Source organism: Lycium ferocissimum, chromosome 9, assembly GCF_029784015.1.
Source record: "Lycium ferocissimum isolate CSIRO_LF1 chromosome 9, AGI_CSIRO_Lferr_CH_V1, whole genome shotgun sequence".
Taxonomy (NCBI): domain Eukaryota; kingdom Viridiplantae; phylum Streptophyta; class Magnoliopsida; order Solanales; family Solanaceae; genus Lycium; species Lycium ferocissimum.
Window position 1 is genome coordinate 44,601,838 of NC_081350.1, and position 18,292 is coordinate 44,620,129.

General features: G+C 30.5%; 1 protein-coding gene and 1 non-coding gene across 2 annotated transcripts; one reads left to right on the plus strand and one right to left on the minus strand.

Annotated features, from left to right (window-relative positions):
• The first annotated feature begins 444 nt into the window (after positions 1-444).
• On the plus strand, positions 445-11,100 carry LOC132029263 (probable sulfate transporter 3.5). The gene is made up of 13 exons (XM_059418579.1): positions 445-661; positions 3,364-3,688; positions 4,689-4,896; positions 5,640-5,811; positions 6,423-6,488; positions 6,581-6,694; positions 7,394-7,510; positions 7,613-7,739; positions 8,701-8,987; positions 9,437-9,624; positions 9,927-10,009; positions 10,471-10,547; positions 10,625-11,100. The coding sequence occupies exons 2-13, from the start codon at positions 3,379-3,381 to the stop codon at positions 10,796-10,798; spliced, it is 1,923 nt and encodes a 640-aa protein (XP_059274562.1). The 5' UTR covers positions 445-661; positions 3,364-3,378; the 3' UTR covers positions 10,799-11,100.
• A 6,111-nt stretch (positions 11,101-17,211) lies between these two features.
• On the minus strand, positions 17,212-17,283 carry TRNAG-UCC (transfer RNA glycine (anticodon UCC)). The gene has a single exon. It is a non-coding gene; the product is annotated as a tRNA-Gly (tRNA).
• Between the last annotated feature and the right edge of the window lie 1,009 nt (positions 17,284-18,292).

Here is an 18,292-nt window from a genome sequence, read left to right on the forward strand (position 1 = left end):
ACGTAGATTTAAGGCTATTTTGACTAGACATATGGATAAGTTCCTAAAATTCAAGTAACAATTAAAATAAGTATTGTATTTAAAATAACAATGTCATATAATACAATAGGTAACAACCATCCAAACAAGCTTTAGAAGCTTATTTATATTTATTTTTCAAGTGACATGATATAAAAGTTCTTTTATATTATCCGTTTACAGAATTTTAATTATTGTGATTAATTTATGTTAAGAAATTCATGGATAGTTCTCCATTGTCGTCGGGATATCTTTAACTATTGACCAAACAAGAAAACAAAATTGCATTTTAATCATTATTTTGGCTTAAAATAACTAGTGGTAGCACTAAATGACTGTCTATCCATATTTGTAGCATTTTTCCCCTTAGTTTCACCACTAATTCCTCTTTAATTACCAATGTTTCACTTTGTAATAACCGTAGTTCAGTAAATAGCAATTAATTTCTTACTAAGATCTTTTATTATAAATTAGTTGCTATACAGGGTGTCCCAGAAACTGGGACATCTCTTATCTATCCTTAATTCTCATTTATCCATTTATCTCTTTAATTATCCACATTTGATCTTTGCTTATGCTTGCTAAAAAAGGTTGATATCTTCTCCAACATCTGCTCCAAAAATTCAACGAGCCAGCACTCCTGGTATTTATTTATATATAAATTCATGTCATTATTTTCTTTGATTACTTTCTGCAAATGATTCATGATTACAATAATCCTCTTCTTTTTTTCAACCTTTTGTTATTTGTTTATCTAGTTTAACTACACAAATTATTATGGTGTTTTTATAAGGACATGTTGATTTTGAGGGGGTAGTGGCGGACCCAGGATGCAATGGTTCTGCGTGCTCACCTGAAAATCAACAAAAAAAATATATTGCTTTGAGTAGGATTCAAACTCGAATTCTTCATGACTTAGCCTAAAGCTTACAACATTTTAACCAAAGCACCAAGATCTTTTATTGCTTTTTGGGTGCTATTTATTATTTTATACCAAAATTTTAATATTTTCTATGTTTACATAGAGTATCCGCCACGGTTAATGGGTGCTTGAGCACCAAAAATTAGTACACGGGTCCGACCCTGGGGGTAGCATGTGCGCAGTATAAGCTCATAAGTGGGGATTTGGGGAGGGTAACATGTACGCAGACCTTACCCCTATTTTTGTGGAGAAGTGAGGTTGTTTCCGATAGATCCTCGACTCAAAAGAAATGCACCCAACGCATGATTGTACGAAAAATAAAATAGCAAAATAGGAAGATACAAGAGAAATGCAGCAATAGATAGTTGACAAACCGTCCCAAACGCCTCAATTTTCTACTATTTTCATTATTTTTCTTTTTCCTTCTCTTTCTATCAATTTTCTAACAAAGGAAAAGGGTCAAAAATATCCCTGAATTATTTGACGTAGGTTGGATTTACCCTAAGTTTCGTTTTTGGCTAAAAAATACACAAATACACTTATCGTTACGGTTTTTGCTCAAAAATGCCCTCTGACTTGCCAACTAGCACAAAAGCACCCTTTCTACTAATGGTTGTTCCAAAATAAGAGAAAATGGTCCCTAATTTTGCTCTTGAACTATTCAAATAGGCAATTTTGCCCTTGTTCTTTTTATTTTTCTTTCCTTTTTATTTTTCCCAGGGAAGTGGAGGAGAAGGGGGTCGAATGTGTGAGAAATATAATAACAACATATGATTCTAATATGCTTGTTGTGTCCCTGAGGATCGTTACTGTTATCCCCAAAGTCAAAAATCGATCTTTTGGCAAAGCGTTTTAAGCGCCTCAAACTTCTTACTATTTTCTAAAAAAAAAATTTCTTCTTTTTCCTTCTTTCTCTATCAATTTTCTAACAATATATAAATTTGGGTAAGAGTATACCAAACTAACAAAGATACTTGTGCTGCCCATTTTTTGTTCTTTTTGCATAATTCAATGGAAGTTTTATTATTATTGCATTTTTATAGTACTACTGACTAGTGCAAAATTGAGCCCCGCATTTATATCTTTTCCTTATGCATGAAAAAAGCACATCTTAGAACTATGTCACTTCGAAAGTTTCATATGACTTGTCTATGAGAATCTTTGTTAATTATATGATACCAAAGTTTATACATTTATATCTTTTCTTAATCTAGAAAAAAGCACATTAAAAAAACCATGTCTCTTCAAAAGTTTCATTTGTCATGTTTATATATTAGGGTCTTACACGATGTAATTAGAGTTACATTAACCGACAAAAGATACAGTTATTTTGAACTAATTAAACGTGTGTCCATTCCATCGATCTATATCAAAGTTTCTTATACTAAAAAAATATGATGTTACAAATTCTGTTATCTTTTCATTTTCTTAGGTACTCCCTTTTTACGGTGAATGGGGTATCATCAAGTAATTTAGTAATGGAAATGATGGACGTCACAATATAAACTCTACCTATAAGTTTTTTTTTTCCCACTTTGTTATTCTTACATCACATTTCCTTCTTTGTCCTTTTGAAGGTCACCTAAAATATAATTACAATTAGAAACAAATTCAACCTTAAATTTAATAATTCTTTAAGTTCAAACCACTGAACCCATTACATATTTTAGATTAAGGGGATAAATATGTAATATTTATTGAAATTCTAGTGATTTTACATACACATATCCATATCCTTTCTAGCTCGAAATTTTGTGCTATAATTAGGTGTAGGTTTTGTTTTATTTTTTCTTGCGTTTTCTTTTAAACATATTGTGAACTATTCTCCAGGGTCCAAAATAGTAGGTTCAATTGAATGCATTCATTATATACTCCATCTGCTTGTCTCTACATGTAATTGTTCATAAAAAGGGGATTAATTAACAATGTGAAAAGTAAGGCAGATCACCTTGGTATACAAGGGGTTCATTCGAATCCCCTTCACTAGAAAATTGCATCGTGTGTTTACTTTTTATATTTTAAATTTTCTTAGTGAAAATTATGGTTTCGCTATTGGTTACAACATGATCGTATAAAAATCTCTATCCTGCTAGTGTATATATTCCCTCTGTTTTACTTTGTTTTGCTTGATACTGAGTATGATGGTCAAATTAATTAATGTTCAGTGAGAATTTGGATATAGAATCTTCAATTTTTTTAAAAGAAAATTTACATATTTAGAAACTACATAAAGAGTATACTATAGGTAATGGTTAACACTTCAAATATTTAGAAAGTATTTGAAAAAATGATGGTCAAAGAAAATATCTTTTGATTTGTGTCCAAATAGCAAACGGAGAGAGTAGTTAAATCCTTCTATAAATACATGCTTTAAACTCTTCCTAATTCACTCTAAATAAGTTTTTTCTTTCTTTCTTTTGCAGAAATAACCAGTCATAATGAGTTCTCCTGAGTCTTTACATGGGGTGAACTATGCACCACCACGTAGTTTTGGGACAGTGCTTAAAGCAAACCTAAAAGAAACCCTATTTCCAGATGATCCATTTCATGAATTCAAGAATGAGAAATTATCAATCAGAATTCTAAAGGGGATTCAATATTTTGTGCCAATTTGCCAATGGTTGCCAAAGTACAATCTTGGGCTATTCAAGTATGATCTTCTTGCTGGAATTACAATTGCTAGTCTTGCCATCCCACAAGGAATAAGCTATGCAAAACTTGCCGACCTTCCTCCTATTATCGGACTCTGTAAGTTATATACACTGATAATGTCATAATTTTAGTTTACACTATCAAAGTAATAACTCTGTGTTACTTTTGTATTGTTTGTTTCTTTTTCTTTTTACCCTTCTTTGTGTCTGACTCCGCTTAATCTTCTTCAATATAACTAAATATTTTATGGCCGATTACTTACCATTTATACTCAGCAATGTATAGTACATTAATAATGTTTATACACAATGAGTGATATAAGGTAACCCTTTTATAGCACGTTGTGTATTGCATATTGTCGGTTACCCATCAATATTGTTTATTAAATAGGTAGCTAGTAATAGCGCGGGCCAGTCACTTTCAAAGACTGAAATTGAAAAATAGCCATTGTTGCCTGTGGAATTTCATAACAGTATTCTAGAGTTTCACCTGTGAAATTTGAAACTCCATGACATTAGCTATTTTCAATTACAGGAGTTGAAATTTGTTATTTGTGAATTTTAATCATTAAATAGAGAGTTATATGCAATTACTAATGAGTGATCTGATTGTTTAAATATTTTTAAATCATCAATGCATATATGAAATAATATCTTCACAATTAGATCAATAATTATAAGTAAATCTTTGCAATAAGCATAATTGATAACCTCATAAAAATAGTACACCTAACTTGTTATAACAGATTAATTACACTAATCATGTAAGAAATTTTATTTATTTATTTATTTATTTAATAATGACAATTAATGGACAAATAAATGTATGACTTAAGTTTTTTTCATGCTAAATAATCAAAGTGTATTGTATTTAATACCCTCATAGGCACATGTAAGAAATCTTTATACTGTGAACTTTGTATAATTACTCAAATCCTTTTCCAAACACCAATTATATCATCTAAAGTGTTGGTCCATTAGATTGGAATATATATTGATTATAAGCAATTATAGAACAACCTGTGAAATTAAAATTGAGTTCTCATCATATGGTTAATTAACTAATTAATTGATTATTTATTATAACTGTTTTGCAGATTCAAGCTTTGTTCCCCCTCTTATTTATGCTATTTTTGGAAGTTCAAGGCACCTTGCTGTTGGAACAGTGGCAACTTGCTCATTGCTTATTGCTGAAACTATTCAAGTAAAAGTTAAACCTCAAGAAAATATGCCATTATATCTCAGTTTGGTCTACACAGCCACCCTTGTCTCTGGTTTGGTGCAAACAACTTTGGGTGTCCTAAGGTATTATACACCCCAAATAACATAATTCTAGCAGTTTAAGTTTTATACACCAAAAATATTATACTTTAAGATTACTTAGGATAACTTCAAGTAACTACTTATAATAGGTGGTACCGGTACGACACTAAACAACAAAAATTTGCTCTGGATTATCAAAAATCCTGCTAGTTGTGGGCTATTTAGCAATAGCTTAGCAACGAATTCCGAAGTTTATTCCTTTTTTTTTTTTTTTTACTATGCTATATACCTGCTACGACATGTTAATTAAAGTGATAGCTTTAAATTAGGATTAATTTTTTATATGGTCACCGAATTTTACTCATTAGAACAATCACAGGCTATTTTGTCAAATTGAAGTAATTGAACTACGTACACAAACTTAACAGTAAAGTCATTGAACTTTACCCACACTGTAATAGTAAACTTCAGTTATTTTACTGTGACAAAAATAAACTTTACCCACACTGTAATAGTAAACTTCAGTTATTTTACTGTGACAAAAATAATAATTTTTTGACTTTACTGCTATAATAGGTAAAATCAATGTTTTTACTTTGACAAAAAAATAATTCTATGACTTTACTATAACAATGGTAAACTTTAGTCACTATACATGAAATTAACCTTTTAAGTATCATTTACGGTACCAGTGTATACAAGTTAAATCATTCAAGTGGAATAGGATACCAAGTCTAATTTTTTAACGGTCTATCATCTAATTAAGTTATTATTTTGTCATGCAGGCTTGGTTTTTTGGTGGATTTTCTATCACATTCAACAATTACTGGATTTATGGGAGGGACAGCATTAATTATTTGCCTACAGCAATTGAAGGGCATTCTTGGCTTGAAGCATTTCACTAGCCATACAGATGTAGTTCATGTTTTACGTTCTGTTTTTGAACACAGAAAAGAGGTTTGTTAATAAATTAATATGTTCTTTTTTATTAATCCCTGATTAGTGGAATTATTTTTAAAGGAAAATTGTAAGTGTAAGACTGAACTAGTCCAGAAACAATAATAATTAGTTTAACAAAAATAATAAAGTATCACTGGAGATAAAGTGATCATTTCATAGACTATTCACTAAATTCCATGTTCAACATAAATTTTCTTCTCTTCTTTTTATATTTCTTATAATTTATGAATCTTTTAAATCATGGTCTAAATAACTTTTTTTTAGCAAATTGAAAATCTTATGAGGAAACATTAGACCACGATCTATAATTTTCTAGACCTTAGACGACAGTTAAATGTTTTGTCAGTCCTAACTTCCAAAGGTTAGATTTTCACAACTCTTAGAAATAGGGACAAAATTTAAATGGTAGCCTAAAAAGCGATTTTTGCATGAATCAACCAATGTTCAATATATGGCCAAAGGAAAAGTTAAATGGTTTTTGGCCAAATTCCATAGACAGAAAAGAAATTCTAAGTTTTATTACCCAAGTGAGCTTTTTCAATTAATTTTTTTTCTTTGATACTGACTCATACTTTTTCCCTTCTTTTTTTTTATGTATATATAAACAGTGGACATGGCAGTGTGTAGTTGTTGGTGTAATCTTCCTTACATTCCTACAATTATCTAGATATGTGGTAAGTTTTTTATTAAATTTTAATTTACATATATTGATGTGTAAAAATATTATTAAGTCTAATAAAAAAATTAAACTGTGTGGAATTTGCAGAAAAAGAAGAAACCAAATCTATTTTGGGTTTCAGCCATTGCTCCAATAATTGTTGTTGTAGTTGGATGCCTTTTTGCTTACTTATTCAATGCTGAGAAACATGGCATACCCATTGTGAGTTAAACTCTCCTCCTCATCTTTTTTTTTTTTTTTTCAATTTCAATTTGGATATTTTAAATACATGTGGTGTAAATGTAATATACATAAAACTAGGTGATGATTTAATAAAAGAAATATAAGAGATATGTATATAGTTGAATAAACTTAGACTAAAAACTTATGCTAAGTCATATTGGCACAAGGAAATAGTGATATATGTATAATCACTTAAATTTCTAGCTCCGCCTTTATGTACCATTAAATAATAGTAGAGCTTAGAGGTAGAAAATGAAATGGATTAGGCTAAATTGAACGGGTTAGAACAGGTCAAATCATAAATACGTTATTACTCAACCTGCTAAACAATTGGTTCCATGTAAAATAGATAGGGTCAATAACGGTTCATAATCCAACCCACCCAACATAAACCCAGATCCTTCCTATTTATTTCTCTTCCTGAAAAAGAATGTGAAAGTTTAATGTATTTTTCTTAAATTACGTATTAGTTTAAGTCCTACGAAATACATAATTTCCAATCTCTGCACCAAATTCAAACAATGGGTTGGATAACATATTGACTCATCGGCTTACATTACTTTAACCCGTTCTTACTCAAGTTTGATGAGTCATTTCGAATTTAATACATAAAAATGTACAACTTTTTTCCCATTTGTTCTCTCATGTTTGGAGCTTTTTTTTTAAAACTAAATGCAGGTGGGAAAGTTGAGTAAAGGAATTAATCCACCCTCCCTCCAGCTTCTAAACTTTAGTCCAGAATATATATCTGTTGCTGTAAAGGCAGGGATCATCACAGCTATGGTTTCTCTAGCAGTAAGTGCATTTTTTCCATATGAGTTTGAAAATCGAACAAAATATTAAATTTTTCAAAAAAATTTATATTCAATTTTTTCTTTCAAATGGAACATTTTATAGGAAGGAATAGCTATTGGGAGGAGTTTCTCTATCATGGATAATGAACAAATTGATGGTAACAAAGAGATGATAGCCATTGGCCTCATGAATATTGTTGGCTCTTTCACTTCTTGCTACTTGAGTACAGGTAATTACTTTATTGTTAATTAAATAAAATATTTTACAAGTTTACAACTCTTTGCATCATTATAGTATCTTCATCTAGTTGTCATGTCACGACTTTGGTCACAGTCAGTTTAAGATCATAAAAACGCGGTCTACTTGCAGTCATGTTGACCAAATTGACTAAATCTAATGATTTTATGAGTCACTAGTCGTCATGTTATAAGATTCTCTCACCTTGTGATAAACACTTCATTAATTTCCCTTAGTTGTAGATGTTCATTCAATTTAACTTGAAGGGACCATGGCTCCCAAGTTACATATAGTTGGCCCTTCTGATGTCTCGATGATTGAAATGAAAAAGGAAACATTAGTTTTTAAAACACCCTAAACAAAAGTCAGTTCTTATCGAAAGAGGAAATATAATGGAATAATCTATCATTTTCCTCCCATTGATTGCCTCGACGAGCTAGAGGCAAATGTACCGTGCTGGCTACGGATTCAGTCAAACTCAATAGCTTTGGCTTAACTTTTGTATACTAGTATATATTAAAAAAATCTATTAAGTATGTACAACTATTAAATTTTTGAACTCAGTACCTCAAATGATCAATGGGTTGAACGGTATCGTAAACTCATAAAGTTCAAACCCTAGATACGCCTCTTCTGACAAGTAAGTCGACCGCCCCTCCGGACAAATAAGTTGCACTTCCTTCCGGAGGCAGATCCAAGATCAATCTCTATCGGTCCAGTTTTTAACATTGAATTATATTTTAAAAATTATAGGTCCAAACCTATTAGTTGTAGCAATTTTAGTGAATTTTTGCACATAAATTTATGTTCTGCATCAAAAATGGGTTCAGATGAACCTGGTGCCTGACCACTGCTTCCTTCAAGCAACCGGCTGAGAGTCAGCAAACAATATCTTAACTTTTATACACTGACAGAGTAACATAAACATCTACTAATGATGCTTCATTTTTCAGGGCCATTTTCAAAAACAGCAGTGAACCACAATGCTGGATGCAAGAGCCAAATGTCAAATGTAGTAATGTCAATGTGCATGTTGCTAACTCTATTATTCTTGGCTCCACTCTTTGGCTATACACCACTTGTTGCACTTGCTGCTATCATCATGTCAGCAATGCTTGGCCTAATTGACTATGAGAAGGCTTATCACCTCTACAAGACTGACAAATTTGATTTCTTGATTTGTATGGTTGCATTCTTTGGTGTTTCCTTCGTTAGCATGGACATGGGACTCATGATGTCGGTGAGCAAACTTTTTCAACAATTATTACTCACTTAGGGTGCATTTTGGTAATGGAAGTTATTTTCTAGTGTTTGGTTACAAGAAAAATACGTTTTACCAAACAGGAATTACTTGGTAAAACTCACAAATAGCCATTTTAGCCCTTATAATTGAAAAATAGTCATTATAATTGAAAAATAGTCATTGTTATGGAGTTCCAAATTTTAAAACTGAAACACCAGGACATTGTCATGGAGCTTGAAATTCAGAAGTCAAACTCCAGGACATTACCCAAAAATGGCTAGTGGGTTCAATTTCTACAAAATTACTACCTTTATCGACAGAATTCATTTTCCTTACAACTGTCATAATTTTTAGTATTTTTTTTTTAATTATTTGATCCAACTAACACCTTTAATCCAATAAAGTTTGAACTGTTTCCTTCATATTTTTTATTTTTTTTTGGTTAGGTTGGACTTGCCTTGATAAGGGCACTTCTATATGTAGCTAGGCCACCTACTTGCAAACTTGGAACCATAACAAACACTGCGTTTCGTGACATAGAACAATATCCTGGTTCAAATGGAACTCCAGGAATGTTGATTTTGAAGCTTGGTTCTCCAATATACTTCCCAAATAGCAATTATGTGAGAGAAAGGTAAAAAAAGTTTGTCTTAATTTCTTTCTTTTATACCATCAAATCTCTCTATAACTGTATCGTTTATCTAGATATAAAAAAATTTGCTATAGAAAAATGTTATTATAGAGAACTTTTAATATTATACGAAAAATCGATTCTAAAGAAAACGTGATCGTTATAGTGAAATGTTGTTATAACAGATGATTGTTAGAGAGAAATATGACTGTATACAGAACCACAAGACTAGCTAGTACTTCTTTAATGTCCATTTTTTTTTTGTTCTAATGGTAAGATATTATTTTGATGGATATATTGAGCAGGATTCTCAGATGGGTCAGAGATGAGCAATCTCTTGCAAACTCTAAAAGAAATGAAATTGAGTACTTGCTACTTGATTTTGGAGGTATGAATCATGAGCATATAAATATTCTAAATGGGCACTTTTCGGTTCATGAAAAATAGTCTTTGTTCTGAAATTTTGACTTCTTTAAGTTAAAACTCCAGATACTATCATGGAGATTCACTTGTGAAAGTTAAAACTCCAAAACAATGACTATTTGTTTAAAACATGACTAAAAAGAAACCAATATAAGTTATTTCTTCGAGTTATGATTACCTAACAAACAAAAGATAGGGACGACTTGATAAATTTGTTTACTTAGAGCAAGAATTTAATAAAATGCCTTTATATACTCAGCCAAAATTATTTCATTTTATATTTTACTTTTTATCTTTTTGAGATGCAAAGAGTCACCATCAAGATATAGTTGTTTTTTTTTTTTTTTTTTTTTTTTTGTGAATACTTTTGTATATGCTTTTCGATGTTATACTAAATCAAAAGAAATTGTAATGACACTATTATAGGTGTTACATCTATTGACATAACGGGTGTTGAAACTTTATTTGAAGTTCGTAGATCCCTAGAAGCAAAATCGATCAAGGTATGTATAAACATAGTTTCTTATTTAATTATGGTATAGTAAATTCACAACCTTCTAATATACTTTTTTTTGTGTAGATGATATTGATTAATCCAAGATTGGGAGTCATGGAAAAATTAATTGTGACAAGATTCATAGACGTGATTGGAAAAGAATCAGTGTTCTTAACAATTGAAGAGGCAATTGAAACTTGCAGATTTTCACTAAAATGTTCAAGCCAGACAAAAAGAGAAGACGTCGAAATTGCTTAGCCTGCAATTTTTTGGTTGTGGTATTATAAGCTACAACGTTGAAATAACACAAGCAAATTCATTATGTAAATATGCACATAAACAAAAAGAAAAAAATAGTTTTGTATTCTGCCAAAGGGGGCTTGTTTCCTTTTTTTTTTTTTTTTTCCAACCCTTTTTCGTTTGTTCTTTTATAACGTGTTTCTACCTTTCTTCCAATTGTTTGTTAGTATAAATTTTGTAACTTGAGTTTCTTCTTCTTCTTCTTCTTTCCCTCTTGTACGTTGGAAGAACTAAATGAATTTCTTAATATCTTTCACAAAATCTATGACTTAAGTTTTGAGGAGAATAAACTCTATTTCTTTGAGCATGTCTTTCCACATTAGCGAATCTCTTCATGTTTGCGGTTTTAGTTCGCTGGAAAATCCAACTCCTCCATATATATGTATGATAGTAACTTTGTTCATCTTCAGTAAATATCTACAATCTTCAGTAATGACTTTCTTTGATAAGTTTGGTAGCAAGTAGGCAGGCTATATCCGCTTCTAGTGCCTTGTAGCCCCTTTCTTTTGCTAATTTGAGACCTTATTTGATGCTCCGTAATTCTATAATTAGATTTAAAAGTAATTTAAGTAATTTTTATTTACCTTGAATATTCCAACATTCATTTTCACTAGTGTACTTGCCCGCATTTCGCGCAGTTGTCGGAGATAGTTCTCTTACAAATACAAAAGTCATAGATTTAATCCGCACATTTAATCTAAAATATTCTGCTGTGTTATTTTATGTGAAGGGATTAATGTTTGGAAGTCAAATAAATTTTTTTCTCCTTCAATTTTCTCGATTGTTTTTAAATATTATGAATCATTAGTTATGTTGACTTGTATACTTGTCGTATAGTTTTAGTATGTAAATTTTATTTTAACAATTTTGAATAATCTATACCCGAATTTAACGCCAAATCCAGCACATAAGTTATGTTGACTTGTATACTTGTCATATTTTAACGCCAAACCCGGCACATAAGTAATAATTTCTACCAAGAAAATTAGATTTCACAATATAAATGCACAAAATATAGAACTAACATGCTAAAAAGCATAAAAATTGAATATATACTGAAAAGTAAGAAAGAAATATGGAGAGAAGAAAAAAATGGAATAAGAACATAACACGGATTTATCACCCTGAAACCTTTCCCTAAGAACATCGGCGGATACAAAAATAAAAAGTAATCAATATTCCACGGGCCATAAGATTTACAATGTAAAAATGAAAATAACTGGCACCAACAGTAGCTTCTTCTAAAATATATGGGAGAAATATTGGAAATCTCATCAGAATTTTTTTTTTTTTTTAAAAACATGTGCTATAAAATAAAACAATTAATTTCACCCTTCTCCGACCCTGACGGCCAAACCTGAGAGAGGACAGCTAATGCATTCCACTTATTGAACATGGTTCTATGGTCGGTCTGTAACCCCTGGATGTCGAAGGCGTCCTTGGGGTGATCTCGTAGTTCCTACGGGGTGGAGATGATGGGGTTCGGGGGGACTATAAATTGATACCGACACCTTAGAATTTGTTAACCTCAACTCTATTAACAACTACTCAAGAATCCTTTTTCGGTTTACACCCATTAAACTTCTGGATAGGTATTCTACATCTGAACCGAATTCTTTCTGGTTAAAGAATCTCTTTCTAGTTGCTCCGGAACAATTAGGAGATTCTCTGAAGAAATACGGGGTTAAACGCTTCTCGGCGGCAACATGCTTGATCCCGCTTTATAGGACCAAATCAAGATGTTCTAAGAAGAAAGATTGAAATATCAATCTCATCGAGATCATCGATCTCATACCAAATCCCATCAATCAAATCCCTTTTTCGAGAAATACGACACATCTAAGATTCTCTCAACGGCCACTCATATAAAAGACATGTGCCATTCATTTTTATTCTTTAATGAAAAAAGTTAAATAAATATCTCGAATTTTCAGCTCCACTCATTCATATTCTTTATTACTTTACTTTACTACTATTATATAAGGAGGAGTTTCAGGTGCTTCCTGTTGTCCTCCTTGCCGACATGGAGGTAATTTTGGCATTGCATGTTTTATGTGCTTCCATCTGTTGTACTTGATTTCCTTTATAGGTGTACTTTTACCTATTTGGACGAAAAAACCAGGACACTTTAGTATAATTTCGTTTATACCATCTAAAGATGGGTACAGCTTTCTGAAAAGCGGGTCCCACTGAAATCTTCTTTTCACCTCATTAAGTAATTGCTGTCATTTCCTGACCAACCACTCTTTTTACTTTTTACTTTTTACTTTTTACTTTTGCACTAATAATACTGCTATTTTGCTTACTACTACTATTACTATTTATTTACTTTCAATTGGCTGTATAATGAATAAAAGTTTCAATTTCAACTTTATGTGGGAGATGTTTCCATTTCTAGGTTGTGGATTGAATTTTCCTCATATTTTATTTCTATTTGCTTTTGTATAAATGAACTGTTGAAGAAAAAATTGCATAGCCATAATTTTTTTGAATAAGTTTACTGGGAATAAATGAGGTTAACCAAATATATTACTTATAAACATAGTATCTTCATTGATAAATTGGACTGCGAGAAATTGCTATAATATAAAGAAATACATGAGATTAATGAGAATTGCTCAGAAAACGTTCTAAATGTCCAAATGTGCTTCTTCTATTTGTATTGAAATAAAAGGAGAAAATTTTAAAGTATATTTTCCTGCATTTAGCAAGATCACCAATGGAAAAATGGGGTAACATTTTTTATTGCAAAGACTGCTTCCCAAAAAAATCAAAAGAAAAAGTATTGAGGTGAAGAATAAATAGAATTAAGTATTCCATCATTATATATAAATGTGTATTATTTTCTTTATTGTTTGTTAAAAAAATGTCACTTTTTATATTTGGTAAGTAATTCTTTAAATTCAATATCTTATATGAAATATTTACAACCACAATATTTATAGAATTTTTTAATACATTAAAAATATTTTTAATTTAGGATCACAAGATTATCCTACTAGTTATAAGATAAATTCAAAACTCACATTGACAAATATTGAAAATGGATATAGGAAGCTATATATATCATATTACCTTGAAGAATTTTATCTCCGATAAATTGTTTGATCTATTTTCCTAATCCTTCTATTAAACTTATTGTGAGCCAAGAGGGGTGACGGAGCTATTAAGAGTTTCGTGAAGTATCTCCTAAATCCTAATTGCTTCCTCAGATTGTACATATTATCATTTTCCCAAATTATTTTTTTTTATTTTTTTTTGTATATTATATAGTGTTCATTTTGGCTGCGGATGACAAATTTGGCTGCAGTTAGGGGGTCAATGGTACGGTTCGGTCGGTTTTATTGTAAAAATTATACCGTATCAATTTTTCGGTTAATTTACGAATATAATCAAAATTGAACTTTTCAAAATTGTACCGATCATCTCGGTTTCAGTACGGTTCAGTTAATTTTCGGTAATTTATTTTTAAAACATCAACTTATATAATATTATAAAAAAATCATATATAATAAAACGGGTAATTTAATTTTTTGTCCTCATATCTCGATCCTTAAGCTTTATGTAATCCTTTTTGTTTCTTCCAAAAAAATATACCTAGCAATTAGCATAAAGTAATTAAAAGCTATAGAAATTAAAGGAATAAAAATGTAACTAGCAACTAGAAGGTAGCAAAGCAACACAACATCAAACAGCAAATCAACAATAGTCATACTTTACGCCATTATGAAAAATGCACTTATAATTCTACATTTGTAAAGAACAAAAAAAAAAAAAGTTGTCATTATTTTGTAAAAAGAAAATTAATTAATGAAAAATCAAACGGTGTGATTGTAAAAAAAAAATATGGTCGAAATATGATTATATAGGAGGGACAGTATATGATGAGATTTGACTAAATATCACAAAATATAAAGGAAAGAAAAGGATGAAGAGTAAAAATTTACCTTTGTACAGTTACCTTCTTGTTGAACACAAAACAAGAATGTTGAGACTAAAAACTATAGTTTAGATTTAAAACGAAATGCATAATCTCAGATTCTAAGCAGTAAACGCAAATAACGTGTAATTCCTTTGTTTTACAGTGGTAGTGTAGGTTTTCATATTTACTTGTAATTCACCCAAAAACCCAAGGCCCAAAGTAAAAAATTTAATGCTTTGTAAATTGTAATTTTAAACTTAACATATAAAATAATATATATATATATATATATATATATATATATATATATATATATATATATATATATATATATATTCGGTTCGGTTCGATATTTTTTATAAAATAAAAATTCAACCTAATTATTCGGCACGGTTATAAGTTAATATTAGAAACCTCGGTTTTATTTTAAAAAATCTGAAAATCGGTTCGGTCGGTTTTTGAAATAGTTTTGACACCCCTAGCTGCAATACACCATATTAGGCTATTAGTTTGTCTTGAAGAAGTATTGAGTTAAATACAATTTTATGAGCTTTGGTGTCAAATTTTTTTATTGCAGTTAATTTAAAAATCTAATTAAATTAAGAAAAATAATCCATTCCAAATAAATAACTCTTACTACTACTTATATGTGAACATTATGAGTGTTTATTATATTTTATAGGATAAATATAAAATAAGTCTTACAATGATCTTCTTATCAAATATTATCGTCTTAGCTATCATATTGAAGAATCAATTGTCCAAACTTGAATAAAAAGCCTACATATTGTTAAATCAACTTGGTCTAATTTCTATTTCCTGAGGTTAGTTTTTGCCTTTGAATAGTGCTTACTCAAATGTTCATCCAAATTAATTTTACTCATGATTAGTTGGATTTACTCAAGAGGAACGGCTCTTCTCAAAGTTTTCTTGGGTATGGACTTGTATTTTCATTGCTTTTCTAAATAATTTCGTATGAATTATTTCTTATATCTTTATTACGGGTCAAACTGTTTCTACTTCATATTATGTATATAGTCAAGATAATTATTAATAAATCTTAAGTGTAAACATGACTTGCAAGGATTCGATGACATCATGAAATTGTATCCGGCTTTTCAATTAAGATTCAACAAAAGATAATAATGAAGTGTGTAATTTCTCTCAAAGACATTATTGCTATAGAAAAAATTTATAATTTATAGTTTAACCACGAAAAAATGAAGCTTTAATTTGGAAAGTTCAACAACAATTCATGGGGAAGGGATTTTTGAATCCAACCAGCAATGTTTGGTCACTTTGTTTCCTGTTGTTAATGTTTCAATTTCACCATCCATTTTCTCTAACCATAAATTAGCTCAGATATAATTATTTTTCTCAGCCCCCATGCTGCCTAAAAAATAGTACTAATTCTCTCTAGAAGAGTTTGATTTCCTACCTTGTCAATTGCCTCATAATTCACCTAAGCATCATAATCACTTCAAGTACTTACGTATATATACTATCTATAATATGATCTCAATTTTGGGGAACATATTCTGCAAGCCATTCAAAATATGATTATTGCATAAATATAACTAAAAATTGATTATTGTAAAGTGCTCTCAGCCGATACAAAGATCAATGTACTACAAACATTATAAAGAGGAAACGACTGCTTCAAGATATTCATGGTAAACACAAATGTGGAATATAGTGGACTGGGATTCTAGTTCAAGACGTTGTTAGCATTTGTTATGTTTAAACATATTTTGTGAAATTCAATAAGAAAAGAGTGATAAAATCTTACATGTCAAAGAAAGTTGCAAAAATATCTATTAACAAAAGAGGTATTAGTTGACAAATAATCTGTCGGAGTAAAAGACGACATTGAAGCAAGAATATCCATTAGATGATTTCATTTTCAACCTTGAGATCTGCTAAATTCCAAAGGCTGTTAAACCTTTCTAACTTCCAATCATATGCATAATGATCCATGAAAATATGTGTCTGATTTAAAAACCAATCATGAAGCATTGTGATAATGGTTTATTAATATTAGAAACGGTTGTAGTAATGCATAGAGCATAAACGTGTAGACATTTTTGGACTATCAGTGACGGTGGTAACCTTCGATAGTGACTTTTAAATTCTGTAACCAACTGTTTCTTTATTAATAATAGATTTTATTTAAAATAATTAAATGAAAAGAATGAGTTGAAAAAATGCAAAAAATGAGAAAAAAAGATGAAATCTTTGATGCTATAAAAGGTGAGAGAAAGGTCTTGTTTCTATGAAACGGGTTTCCCCGTGAACTCCAACAACAACAACACAGCCAGTGTAATCTCACAAAGTAGGTTTGAAAAAGATAGAGTGTACACAGGCCATACCTTGGAGGTAGAAAGGTTGTTTCCGATAGACCTAGGCTCAAAGAAAAACAGTTCAAAACAGTTCGGAAAAGAAAAAGAGATGCGTCTGCCGGGAGTCGAACCCGGGTCTATTGCTTGGAAGGCAATTATCCTAACCGTTGGACTACAAACGCTTGATCTCTTCAAGAACCCCAAATAACAATAAGTAAACATAGGCAGTGCAATTTCCGTGTCTACTAACTTATTGTCCAGAGTGACAAATTCAGCTATCGAATAGAAAAGAGCTTATCTATGGAATTCAAAGCCACCAATATTGTTTGGTTCCTTTCTTCTTATACACATTTGAAAGTAGAGTGCAATCCCTACCGCTCATCTTTTTATCTAAAACAACAGAATCAAGAGGAACAGAGCACAACAATTCCGACTTCACTTTTTTATCCCACTATTTTAGTTACCATCTAAATTTTGAGTACTTAGTCCAATAATCTTAGTCTAGAACTTAGCCACTTGGAAGTATAGTTAAACTACCCATCAAGGCTTGTTATAGAATAGATATGACTCATCCACTTTTAATTAGAGATTTCGGATTCAAATTCTGAAAGTAAAACATATCATTGTAAAGAGTGGTTTCCCTTTTAATCGGTCTTATGCCGCACTGATTCGAATTAATGAAGACTCAGAAACTGATGCTAGAAATCCAAAAAAACAGAGTCAAACATCTAAATAACAACCTGATTTGTAATAGCAGTTGATTGTAGTCACCTATAATATTTGACATTTAAATTTTATTTGACTGCTACAGAAAAGAATTACCTCAAAATCAATTTTTTTCAACTTATTTATGTTATAAAAGATAATTAAAAAAATGAAAAATAAGTTCGTTAACAAATGACAGAAGAGAAAGTCTCTTAACATTTTTTAATTTTTCATATTCCAGATTCACAATAGTTTTTGACGGTCCAAGTTCTTCGTTGGAACTTCAAAATTCATTGAAGTTATGTTTCCAATAAAATATTTAACTAATTGCTTTTTAGTCATTATTATAAATGATAAATACAAAGATATTTGCATAAGTTTATTATACAAGAGATAATTTTACAAAAAGTGTACAGTTAAAATGATAATTATTGGTGTTATGATAATTATTGGTGTTATCGTGTGTTATCGTGAAATATTGTTACA

Bases quoted from the DNA above. Each gene is read 5' to 3' on its own strand.
- LOC132029263 (XM_059418579.1), top strand. From the start codon at position 3,379: ATGAGTTCTCCTGAGTCTTTACATGGGGTGAACTATGCACCACCACGT. The intron at 8,988-9,436 runs GTGAGCAAACTT...TTTTTTGGTTAG, and splicing joins ACATGGGACTCATGATGTCG to GTTGGACTTGCCTTGATAAG. The intron at 9,625-9,926 runs GTAAAAAAAGTT...TATATTGAGCAG, and splicing joins AGCAATTATGTGAGAGAAAG to GATTCTCAGATGGGTCAGAG.